This window comes from Pagrus major, chromosome 8, assembly GCF_040436345.1.
Source record: "Pagrus major chromosome 8, Pma_NU_1.0".
Classification (NCBI taxonomy): Eukaryota; Metazoa; Chordata; class Actinopteri; order Spariformes; family Sparidae; genus Pagrus; species Pagrus major.
Window position 1 is genome coordinate 20,768,088 of NC_133222.1, and position 13,210 is coordinate 20,781,297.

General features: G+C 39.8%; 1 protein-coding gene across 4 annotated transcripts in view; it reads right to left on the minus strand.

Annotated features, from left to right (window-relative positions):
- kif21a (kinesin family member 21A) overlaps positions 1-13,210 on the minus strand; it is a 58,537-nt gene that overhangs the window by 22,828 nt on the left and 22,499 nt on the right. For all 4 annotated transcript variants that reach the window (XM_073471579.1, XM_073471578.1, XM_073471580.1 and 1 more), the window contains exons 2-11: positions 11,056-11,278; positions 7,000-7,182; positions 5,746-5,886; positions 5,243-5,374; positions 4,980-5,150; positions 3,540-3,655; positions 3,025-3,220; positions 2,697-2,886; positions 2,411-2,477; positions 1,936-2,139 (exon numbers count right to left, since the gene is read on the minus strand). In XM_073471579.1, coding sequence (XP_073327680.1) covers positions 1,936-2,139; positions 2,411-2,477; positions 2,697-2,886; positions 3,025-3,220; positions 3,540-3,655; positions 4,980-5,150; positions 5,243-5,374; positions 5,746-5,886; positions 7,000-7,182; positions 11,056-11,278 — 1,623 coding nt within the window. The remainder of the gene's footprint in view (positions 1-1,935; positions 2,140-2,410; positions 2,478-2,696; positions 2,887-3,024; positions 3,221-3,539; positions 3,656-4,979; positions 5,151-5,242; positions 5,375-5,745; positions 5,887-6,999; positions 7,183-11,055; positions 11,279-13,210) is intronic.

Consider the following 13,210-nt stretch of genomic DNA (forward strand, 5'->3'; position numbering starts at 1 on the left):
CTCCCTTTCCTCCCTCTCTCTCTCCTCCAACAGCAGCTGGAGTCTTCAGGGAGGGGTGAAGGGTCAAACGAGAGAAGGAAGCAAGAGATGAACGAAGGAAGGAAGAATGGAGGAAAGAATGGTCAGAGGAAGCTCTGCACTGAAAGTCCCATCTTTTAATCCCCCCTTAAAGTGTCCTACAGCACGACTCGGATCATTTTCAACCTGGAGACTCTGATCAGAGCAGCTGTATATTTCTCATCAGGAATTACTCCTTTCTAGGGCTGGGCGATAAATCGATTTTATCGATTAATTCGAGTTTGTGGTTTCGAGTTTGTGAAAATCGGTTTTCTCTTTAACTTCCTCCGCCGCTACTCCCCATGGACTCCCGTACTTCATAGTGGACTCCGCCCTCCCCCCCGCATTCACTTCCCACAGAGAGACGAACACAACAACAATGCAGCAAGCAAAGAGTTTGTTCCCAAAAAAGACACAGTCTCAGTAGTAAGTAGATGGAACTGGTTCGGTTTTGCGGCTTCAGACCTCGAACAAACCACGGTCCTCTGCAAAGTTTGTTTAAAGGCTGTTGCAAGCAAGACCAATTTATTTCAGCATCTCAAACAGACCAATGCATCAGAGTGGGACAAATGTTGTTCACTACGACATGTAGCCCACAAACACTGGCTAAAAAGCAGCCAACATTAGCGGAATCACTTTCTCATTGTATCCCGTATGACAAGAAAGGGGCCTGGTGGACATCTATTACAGATGAAGTCACGTTGCATATCGCTAAAGATATGGTGCCCATATACAGTGGAAAAGCTGGGCTTTATTCACATGCTGAATACTTTCGACCCCAGGTATGTACTACCAAGCCGCAAGTATTTTGCCAAAGTTGCCTTACCTCACCTGTACAAATATACATGTGAAAAGATCGCTAGAGAGCTGGAGGGGGTGTCGTTTTACTCCACAACAACAGACCTATGGTCCAGCCAAACCATGCAGCCCTACATGAGTTTGACGTTGCTTTTTATCAACGACGACTGGGCTCTGCAAAGTGTCTGCCTCCAAACAGCTTACTTCCCTGAAGACCACAGAGTGAACTAATTGCCCAGGGGCTAAAAGATGCTCTGAGCTCCTGGAACCTTGCTGAAGACCGACACATCTGTATGACAACAGACAGCAGCACCAACATGATCAAAGCTCTGAAAGACAATGGGTGGCATAACCTCCAGTGCTTTGGACACAGGCTGCACAACACTATAGGTAAGAGTCTAAATGGCTAATGCTGCATTCAAGTGATGTCGAAATAACGAGTTCCCCACTGGGAAAATCCAAATATACGCCCCCCTTAATGTATAATGCAATTAATGTATTTAATCAAATTAATACATTATTCCCACAAAATGTTCATGCATGATTCATCATAATGGTACACATGCCATGTGTGTGCGTGTGTCCTGTGTATGATTTTGAAGGTGCACTATTTACAATGGCAAGGCCATTTTGTTTACAATAAAAGCAATACTTTGAGTAATTTATTTGTCATTTGTAGTTTGTTTTTAAGAAGGAAAAAAAAAACGATTAAAATCGTAAATCGAGTTTTGTGTGAAAAAATCGGAGATTAAATTTTTAGGCCATATCGCCCAGCCCTACTCCTTTCATTCAAATTCTTACGTTCATCAGCACTCAAATACTATCACAACATCAACCTACATTACAAACATTAAATGTTAATGCTATTTATTGTTTTTAAAGTTTTCATGACTAAAGCTTTTTAAAAATGTATGTTCCTGTTGAGATGATGCCGTATTTCTTTTTCTAACAAGCCAAACTGACTTGGCAAAGAGTTCAGTGATATGCCTTTGATATGCACACCAGCGACAACACATCCAATCAGAAACAGCCAAATCATAGATCAAATTTGACACTGTACGTCTACAACAGTTTTATTACCTTTTCTTTTTCTTTTTCTCTCGTTTCTTCAGTTTCTCCAGGTCCTTCTTGGCGAGTTCGATGATGTCAGAAGTCTCCTTCTCAGGGGCCAGCGACGTGGAGGAGAAAGAGCCGGGTCCTCCGTAGAGCGACTGACGATTGGAGGCACGAGACAGATTCTTCCTCAAATGCTCGTTAACAGACTCACTCTCCAGGAGTTTGGCTCTGAGGGTGAAATAGAAACAGGAGGAAGACACATATGAGCCAGGGCAAAGAACTTGAAAATATACCATGATTTTTCATTTCTCCTTTCAATTTTGAGCTTTTTCATCTCTCCCAGATAAATAAAATACTAAAATACTTTTAATCAGAGACTGGAGTATGATGCATCTTGTGCTGAAAGGCCAAACGTTTTTGAAATTGTGTTATGCTTCTCCTGTCTCATCTCAACTTCTAACGGTTAGCATTTCTAAAATCGACAGTCAGAGTTGTTTACCTGAGGTCCTCAATCTCTTTGATGTAACCCTGAATCATGTTTCCAATTTCTTCAGTTCCACCTTCACCTGGAAAAAAATTAAGACAATTTAAGTGGAGAAAAAGCAGGAGAAAATGGATTTTCTAATCAAACTAAACATGACCCGATCATGTATTCAATGGGATGTTGCAAAGAGGAGAATCAAGCAATTCATACAAAAGATGAGATTTAACGATGAAAAAATAAAAACAAAAAACACATATTTGCCAATACTTAAAAGACTTTAAGTCAGCAGGTCTGAACCTACCTGCTTTGGAGAGGGCCTGATTGGCCTGGTCACTGATTAGCTGGGTGAGTCGTGCCCTCTGAGCATCGATGGTCTCTTGCATTGCCTTCACTCTCACCCTCAGGTTGCTGTTCTCCGTCTGCAGCATTGAGTTCTCGTGGAACATGTCGCTGAAACTCTCCACACCGTCCTCACCCGCCATGCGTTTACCCTGTATAAAGGAGGAAGAGGCAGTACATAGGACAATTAAAGTATGTCCTTGACAGCTCCCTGACATGAGATATTCAAGGTTATCTTTTATTTCAGGTTTCCAATGCACTCTCTGCCCTATGATGTCCTCTCTCCCTACCGTCTTGTACTCCATCAGCTCCATCTGCAGTCGAGCGATCTCTGTCCTCAGTGCGCTGATTTGCTGGCTGGCCTTGTCCTGGTTCACCATCACCTTGTTCTTGATGTTGCGGGCTCGGTTGGCATACTTTAATGTGTTCAGCGTCTCCATGAAGTCGCGGTCAGATGGGCTGATGCAGGCGATCATTACAGTTTGGCTGAGACAAGAAGAAAGCCGGATATTTAATATTATGTTGTAATAACAGTTTAGGTCTTCAGACCAGCAAGAAGGGCCTTTTTGAAGAAGAGGTAATAAATGTTCATAGGAGCATTATTTAGGGTGCAGACTCTATTTTTCTGATTTTGATTTATTCTGCCACTCATTTTTGCATTAATATATCATGATAAAAAGTTGCAGGGTTGTATTTACTCTATTAAGTTTGATGAAAGAAAGAAGTTTGGTTTGCTGATTCCAAAATCTCTCTTTGTACAAGTGGCACATGAGTAAAAAAGTTGAAATCAGTTCAGTCCACAAACCTGTTTCCTCCTAATGAGTCCTGTAGAAGTCGAGTGAGTTTGGAGTCTCTGTAAGGCACATGTGAGGCCCGCTTGCCTCGGTCACCCAAAGCACTGATTACATTCCCCAGAGCAAGCTGCAGCAACAGGAAGAGAATCAGAGGAGAAAATATTTCAAGGTGATTCAGCAGTTTACTATGTCAAGTATGAAACTGGAATAATATGGATCAGAAAAAAACACAATATATGAACATGCTGCTCATCACATACACATGGTTCCTAGCTGTTGCATTTTATTCCTCGACTTTTCTATTCGTGCGTTAACCGAATAAGAGCCCAATAGCCCATTTTACACAGCCTGTTCAAGACCAGAATATTGCGCCATTACTCCACCTCACATTTCTGTATAAAAGGTATGAACACGGAATTGGGGGGCATTGTTGTTCCCCATTTAAGCCGGCACTAGAGGTAGTAATGGTGCAGATTACCATCTATATAGGAAGAGTGAGCCAGCAGGATGTGACAGGGTTGTGATGTTTTGATGAACCACTGGGGGTTTTAACTCAAATAAGATAAACAGCAAATGAAAATGTCTGCGAATTGGGGAGACAATGCAAGGTCTGTGAGCTCCTTACCCTCCGAGTAGAGGAAGAGATCAACCACCATATAACAGGGAAGGTAAATGTTTGTTATTGTCAAATTATGGCATTGTTATTGTTAATATATATAGAATAGATATAGAATATTTGTCACACATCAGACGAGCTGGAGATGTAGTGTTACAATGCACACCTATCTGGCTTCCCTAACACTTTACCTTTTTTAAAAAAAAAAGCAGAACCAGCATAATGACAAGCCTTCATTGTGGCAGTATTGCAGAATCACTGTTTTACAAGGGCTAATGATTCTGATGAGTCTGGAGGAAGTAATTATATTTTTCACCTTAGTTGGGCATACAGGGGAGAAGCTGTACCATGTATCAGATGTTCAATTATGGTCTCTTCGTACAGTTCTTGTTGTCACTGTTTACCCATAAAATGTAGCAATTGTTCTACTTTCTGCATCTGGAAACCTGCTAGACAGTGATACTGACAAAAAACTACCTCATGATGTGCCCTTTCTTCAAGAAAAAGAAACAATAACACTGCAGCTGAAGTTTAAGCTAGACTTTCACTGCTGCCATCAACACATCTAAAATAAGTGGAAGTGACAGCTCCAATAGCAGAAATTATGTTAAAATGGCTTTTATTCAGTACATCATGCCACTTATGTAGCTTTAAAAATAAAATGTTTACATGTTTATCCTTCACCTGTTCATTATTTCTTGTAGCGCAGGATGTGCATTTATGAAATTTTGCCACTAGATGGCGGCCAACTCTTAAATATCAGTGGCTTCTCTGCATCCCTGAGTGACTTCACAAATCCTGCTGGAGTGTCAAAGAGGAGGAGGAAGAAGCTCACCAATCCACAGTTGATGGAGATGCCCTCTTTGGCTCGATCGCCTGTCGCTCCGGTTCTCTTCAGCCTCTCAGAACCGGCCAGGTCCACAAAGTGAAACTTGGCTGTCAGTGTCTCGTACTCGTCCATCTCGGAGTTTCCGTTGGAGACTCTGTTATCAGTGTCAGTTTCTTGCTGAATGACAATGACAAACACGAGTTAGTTACACATCACTGTGCTATCCCTTTAAAAAAGGCATTTTAAAAAGATACTCAGAATGTACGAACATTGTCAGAGGCACAGACGCGAACTTGGCACAGGTGGATGGTGAAGATGGCGTGGGATCGAGAGCTCTGGACGTTCATCTGAGTGCTGGCTGTGGTGCGAGACAGAGCTCCGAGCTTCAGGCACTGCATCATCTGAACAGGAAGAGAACGACCTTTAAATGTTAAACTCACAGCTCGGAACAACAAACACTAACATTTATAAAAGCAAACATCAGTGAAGGAATGAATAATATATGAGTAATAAGTGAATAAAAGTCTTTTTGGCCTCGTGGTGGTAAAGAGATTCACAATCAAGAGTGTAGATCCATTAATAAACATTCAAACGTTTACTTATTTAATCCTCATTTTATTTCCAAACCAATGAAAACATACAGACACAAATTTTGTAGATTTGAGCAGTGATAAAGTCCTGTTCAAAGACCCATCTCAGTAAAGAAGTTAGGCATATCAACACTTAGATGTTTGTTATAAACACACACATACACACACACACACTCTTTTACCTCGGCCTCGGAGGACACAGTCCGTGTGGTCACTCCTACTGTGTAGATTCCCCCGCTGGCATCTTCGTGGATCTTGATATGAGATTTCTGCTTCATGTCTCTTGTGGAGTCGAACAGGTCCAGAACTTCCTCATTATAAAGCTACAGAGAGCCAAAACACACACAGACACACAGTTTAACTGGTCAGATACATCACTTCAAATCATGGATTAAATCATTAAAATTCACAGAATATTAAAGACTCAAATTCATAACATTTCGGACCGTAATAGTGAACTTCTTGAATTGTATTTAGGAACAATATAAGAACCAAAACTAAGAGACATCACTGAAGCAAACGGATATGATTTTTGACATAAAGAAAGAAATATCATGATGTATAACATTTGCTGAATTAACAAGCTGACCCAAATAGTGAAGAATTTGTTGTAAACAGCATTTCACAAAGTTTATAAAGTTTCTCCAAACGCAACTAGTCTGAAAATTGAGTGTTTTTTATGGGAGTCTGGGGACTTTCTCCATGGACGACAAAGAGATGTCTCTTATGAGATACTGTTTACTGTATTTGTATTAAATTACATGTTTAACATCAATATGTTATATTCTTTAATAAATCAGTGAAATGGTGAAATCAGTTATAACAGTGTGTTCAAACAGCTGCTGGGAGGTACAACGCCGCCAGACACGGACGCAGAAAACAGACAGGCTGGTACAGCGATGCCGCAACACTTTTAATAAGAATCACTTGATTCAGAAAAGTGAATCAAGTGAAGACAACACAAGTGAATATGAGGAAATAAGAACTGCCACCATGTAAAAAAGGTCAAATTTAGACAGTATGTCTGAAACTATCACTGTCTGATTGTGTTTGATTTCCCACATTTCTTGGCCACAGCTCATCCACTCTCCAGTTCAGGGTCTTCTCGAGGAATCTGAACACTGTCACAATCTGACGGACTGGCACAACTGTCTCCTCACATCATTCCTGTTAACTCTTCCTGTCCAGACTGAGACACCACCATCCCCCCCGACACCTCCTAACCCCCCGACGACAGCTGCTGCAGTTCAATTGTCAGTGTGGATGTTTTTAAATGATGGAGCGCTGGTGTCAAAGCTTGTTAAACCAGCAGTGTCAACAATAAAAGCCTGACCCATGACATCTCTGTACAGCCTGTCATAGTGCAAGTCAGAGAAAGATTATATTTTGTTTGTTTTATTTAATTTATATTTTTTAGCTTAAAGGTGGGTATTTACCTCGAGGAACTGGGCGTTGATCTTAAACTCAGGTACAGGGCGTCCCTGCTCCTGGGCAGCCTCTCGGCGCTCCTCGATGCCCTTAAAGAGGTGGTGGACAGCACGGGGGATGATACCCAGCTCCTCGTCTACAATGTTTACGTCGAAGCCTGTCCCCATGGTGTAGGTCTTCCCTGAACCCGTCTGGAAAGGAAGGAGAAAATGTCACATATCAGAAACAAAAACAAGTCATTAATAAAATGAAAATCTCAGGATGACCACACCTTTGCTTTAGGGAACTCCACCACTTTCACACATCAAAGACTTTTTTACAGTCTTTGAGAGTCATACTGCATACGTGAAGAAAGTTGAATAAAACCTAATACCCAATGTCCAATTGCCTCAATTGTTACTTGAGTCAGGATCAGCTGAAGACTCCAAGTTTGAATGAAATCTGGGGGTTTGGAGCCAAACCTCTGTAGCTCGCTGCTCATCTCTGCTCGAGGTTAGCAGCTCAAGGCTAAATTGAACGCTCCTAGCATAACAAACCCAAAATCTGTGACTGAACCGTTAGCGGTCCAGTTGAATTGAGGGTAATAAAGGTGTCAAGTTTTGTCAAGGGAGAAGAATGTGTGGGATAAAAAGTCTCTGGTTGTGCCTCATTATCTTTGATCTTTTTTTAAAACTGCTGACTGTGTTAGAGGAGAGCTTTTCTATTTTGTCTTGAATGATTTGTGTTTGTTTATGTCAGTTTAACATTTGATGGTTTCTATCAATTATTAAAATTATTTTGGAAGCTCTTTTGAAAGCTGCTGTATAAATAAAGTTGTTATTATCATCATTACTACTGTTTAGGGTTTTCTTGGTTTGGCACTGCAGCATTTTCGTGACAGTTGGTAGTAGAGATAAGGGTTACACTTGAAGTTAATTTATAGTTAATCAAACTAGCTAGCTCAGGAGGTAGAGCACGTCATCAACTAATCTGATCCCTGGCACTGCATGTCGAAGCATCCTTGAGCAAGATGATGAACCCAAAAATTGCTCCTGACGAGCAGGTTGGCACCTTGCATGGCAGCCTCTGCCATCAGTGTATGAATGTCGGTGTGTGAATGGACATAACTATTAGTAAATAGTTATTAGACTATAAAATGTTTTTTATAAACCATTTATTAAGCAATAAAGGTTTGTTAATAGACATTGGTCGCAACTTCATAAAGGCCATCCAAACAATGTTTATAGATGAACTATATACAGTATAGTATTTATAGTATAGTTTATAGTATTTTTTACATATAAGTATTTATTTTTTTTACATATAAGTATTTATTACATATTTACGAAGCATGATAAACATCAGCTGTAACTTTTCAATAAAGAATTGCTTTCATTGTTAACAGTGAAATAACTATGGACTAAAGTTTAATCATCTATAAATTCACAATTATTAATGATTGTTAGAGATGAGCCATGACATAACACAACTACATACCTGTTTGATTTTCCAATAGTATTACAAATGTACAAGGACACCCAACATCTTAGTCCGTATGTATTGGCATTTATCTGCGGCTGTAACAGTACAGTAAAGTTCTTACACAAAAAACTGGGGAAATCATTTTTCTTGATGGATCTGCTTTGAGCATTTGGGCCTTGCCATGTCAGAAAAGGGTCTTTTATTAACGGTTTTGAAGAACACTACTGTCTAAAATACCATTGTATGCTTTAACATTCAGTAAAGAATTATTATTACCATTACATTTTGTCATGTATAGTTCTGATTTATTGACTTAAACGTTGTGTTGCCATCTTTTTTTTAATTTGACATGACATGAACTCATTGCATGCACCTGCAGGCTATATAGGTGGTTGGAGAGTAAGTTTGTCCAGTGAAGAAAAAAGGTGATGTTCTCAGACTGTTGAGTCTATTGTCAGTTAAGAGATATGCTCTTCATTTTTTAAATTAATTGTTTTTTTCCAGCTTGGTGTCTCCCACAGTTTCGTGCTTAAAATGATGCACACCAGAGTCCTTTTGATAAGACAGAAAATTTGCTCTCCATGTCATTACTGTCTGTTTATATCTGCAACCCAACCGGGCAGAGTTCTTGTGATGCAGCCGAGTGGGTCGTCTAAATCTAGATTAGCCCCTGTAAAGCCACAGAGGTCTGATCCAGGCCAAACCAGCCACACACTGTGTTTGAATGTGCTTTCAGAAGTAGGCCAGCAGTGACAGCAGCAGCTACTGGGGAGATATGGGTTAATATGGACACACATTAAAGATGTATAGCTGTCTAAAAGGTGTGTGTGCACTTGATTTCACTTTGAATCGTGTGAGTGCCGTACAGCAGAAGCTCCGTCGCCACGGCAACCTAAGCAGTAGGGGAGGTGGGGGTGGTGGGACTTGCACGTTATTCCCATGTGGTGTACTTGGTGATGGAAAAAAAAGAGGGAGGGGGGCGTGGAGGAGAAGGGGAGTAACTGAAGAAAAAAGAGGAGTAGAAGTGAAACTGATGATTGATCCATTAATCTGCAGATTATTTTCCAAATTAATCTTTTGATCCATTAAAATGGTCTGATGATTAAAAAAATACCCCAAGGTGACACACTAAACTTCCCTAATTAGCAGAGCTACTCCACTAACTTTGCACACACCCCCTGACAAGTGCAGAGGTACCCCCCTCGGGTACAAGTACCACTGGTTGGGATTCACTGCTCTTTTGTAATTCTACGACTGCTACTTCTGTGTACTCTCACTGCATGTTTATTCATCCTGAAAGCTGCTCCTCCTGAGGCCTCTTCGTCCTTTGAATGCTGGATGTTTTTTCTTATCCAAATCCGTGGTGTTGCATGTACAGACTATAAAGCCCTCTGAGATAAAAACGTGATATTGGGTTAAATAAATAAAAGTGACATACTGCCATGTTGATATTAGAGCTGCATCAAATACTCGATTAAAACAAAAATAATTGCAAACTATTTTGATAATCCATTAATCGTTTGTCATTTTTCAAGTAAAAATGTCAAATATTTGCTGGTTCCAGCTTCTTTAATATCAGGATTTGCTGCATTTCTTTGTCATTTCTCATAGTAACTAAAGAGTCTTTGGGTTTTGAATTGTTGGTTGGAAAAAAGAAGTCGTCACTTTGGACTCTTGGAAAATGTAATAAGCATTTTTCACAATTTTTTGAGATTTTAAATTGAAAATCTTAAATCTAAAATCTAAAATTAAATAAATAATCATGAAAACAATCTGTAGCCTAATTTCTAATGAAAATAGTTGTTAGTTGCAGCTCTAGTCATACATATTGAAATAAAAAAATATACTGATTAAAGGAATAGTTTGGGCAAATACACTTCAATACTACCCTCATATATGTGAAAGCTGGAGACGACAACGACAAAGAAGAAGAAGGAGAAGAAGAGGAAGAAGAAGGAAAAGGAGAAGGAGAAGACGAAGAGGGAGAAGAAGAAGAAGAAGAAGTCAGTGTCGGGGGAGCTTGTGTTGCATGCGGGAAGGCGAACCCTGGCATTAAAATGGCTAAATTCCCACACACACACACACAAAAAAAGGCAACAGCTACTAGCTAGTAAACTCTTGTGCCGTTAGCGACAAGGTTAGTTTTAGAGTAACGTGTCATTTACAGGGTGTAGCTTGTTAACTCGGAGGTTCTTGTTGTTTCATGCCGAGATGGGGTGACACTGATAGTGGAAGGAGGAGATTGCTGCCTGAAATATTTGTACTTTTACATTTCTTTATGCTCAGCTAAGCTAAGTGCTTCATGGCTGTAGCTTCAAATTAAGTGTACAGACATGAGGGTTGCATTGATCTTCTCATCTTACTCCGAACAAGAAAGTGAATAAGTGCATTAACCAAAATGTCGAAATATACCTTTAAAACCATGGTTGAACAAAGACAAGGTCACAGAGGTTCAAATTCCACAACACAAGTCCCCTCTGGTCTCCTTTTACTCAAATGTCAACACTCTCCACTTCTCAAACACCCATTTCCATTTAGCCACATCCACCCAGCTATAAAGCACCATCAGCCCTGCAGCTGTGATACAGAGGACAAAGACTTGCCTGTCCGTATGCAAAGATGGTGGCGTTGTAGCCCTCGAAGCACCCCTCGATCAGCTTCTCGGTGCAGCTGGTGTAGATGGAGTCCTGCTGGGAGTCCATGTCGAACATGTAGTCGTATGTGAAGGCCTTGTCTTTGCCCAGGATCACCTGAGGCTCCCCGGGCATCACGTATGTACAGATGTGACATCCCTCTATCTTCTCCCTGGCCAGCTGAGGACGAATCCTGCAGAAAATAGAAAAAAACACGTATGAGAGTTTTGTTGAAGCACCCAGTGAGGAGGTTCGCTCCCTGGCTACTTTATTAGGTACACAAATAAAATTAAAACACGACCAAGTACAAAAGATCTGCTGCATATATTTTACCTTTTAGTTTATTTAGTTAATAGGTTAAGCATGTGTGATAGTTTAACATTTTTGGGTACAACACCAGTGTTTGAAAACAATAGCAGTTTCTTGCAAGGCTGCCATCAAATGTTATGAAGGATACTTGTAACTAAAAGACAAAAAGGCAAACAATTCCCCTCAATAACTTGAAATATTGACACAAAAACACAAATACTGTCCCTCGAAGTGTTCCATAACTGATACGTGAGAGCTTATCTTAAAATCTTATGTTAATTCAGTCTGGGCAAGTAAAATGCAGCCTAGAGCAGGAAAATAAATAGTTGGCATCACAGCCAACAATGAAAGGAAAGTCCAACCCCACCCAAACATCTGAGCCAGAATAGAATCAATATGATTTAGATTCTGTGTGTAATAGTTCAACAAAATAACATCTGGAGAGGAAATAAAAGCTCACAAAAAGCACAGCAAAAAGTAAGGTTCCGGCTCTAATCAAACTAGCTAACAAAAGATCAGCGAAGCTAAAAAATAAATCAGCGTTTCTTTGGGGACTGGAATGAACTCTTGATACTTTCCGTAAGAACATTTTAATTGCTGCTCAGGGTTGCAGTATTGTATTTCAGATGGCCTCCAAAAGTCCCCAGCTGATGTTAAGGATTGGTGTTTTTTTTATTTTTCTGATCCTGTCCAACTAGTGTGAATCACACTACAATCTTTCTGAAAAATGCTGCTGAATAAGTAAGGAAAATCATGGAGCTGCTTCACAAAGCAGTACACTGGAGATAGAGTTTGTTCACACATGGTCATTGCACTGATTCATTAGCATAATTTTGTCATCTGGCCTGAGAAAAACATAGAACAAATCTCCTTCTCACTCCAAAATCCATAAAAAAGATCTCCAGCAAGTCTATACTTTGCTTTCTCTGCTTCTTGTGTGATGGACAAATGTAACTGACGATCCTGAATCACAGGGATTACATTTATTTCATACATTTTCATCTGCCGCAGATGTTTATTTTTTGTACAGTGCAGGGTCAACATCCTACTCTGACCCAGTACTTTGTCCCATAAAACCTGCCAACTGGGTTAACATGTACTGCTTTAGTGTATCCGTCTGTCTGAAATACTAGTAATGCTGTCCTGGATACTGGCTAGCTGAAATCTGGTAGGGATTAACTTCTTCAATGTGGATATGAGAGAGGAAGAGAGAGACAGTGACAATGTGTTCATTCTGCAATGAAACTGAGCATGTATTTCTTTTGTAAAACAAAGACAGTATAACAAACAGTATAAGACAGACACACCCGAGGGGCTGCGTTTAAAGATACAGACAATAGAGACAAAGCTCCTTTTTGAATGTCATTCTGGACTTTAGAAATGCTAAAAGCCTCAAAAAAGGAAATGTAGAAAAAAAAGCCTGTGGAATTGTGGTGATCGAGGGTGTCGATGAAGTGTCCAACATCACCAAATGATCCTGTCTTTACTTTCTAATGATAAATAAAACTCATTCAAATCACTTTTGAGACATACAGGTTGAAAACATAACAACATTTGACACAGGTAACAATAATATAATTATAGTTACATATAACTATGCTGTACTTATGTTGCAGTAGTAATAAAGTAGTTTAAATAAAGTTTAAAGAATCTGTGAATCCAAATCCATATTGTAATAGCCAAATTTTGACAGCTGAAAAGAAGAGCTTTGCAATAATTCATAATTGTGGAATCTAGGGATGCAACTAAAGATTATTTATATTGTCGATTATTTTGCAGATTATCTTCATGATTAATCGCTTAATCGTATATTTTT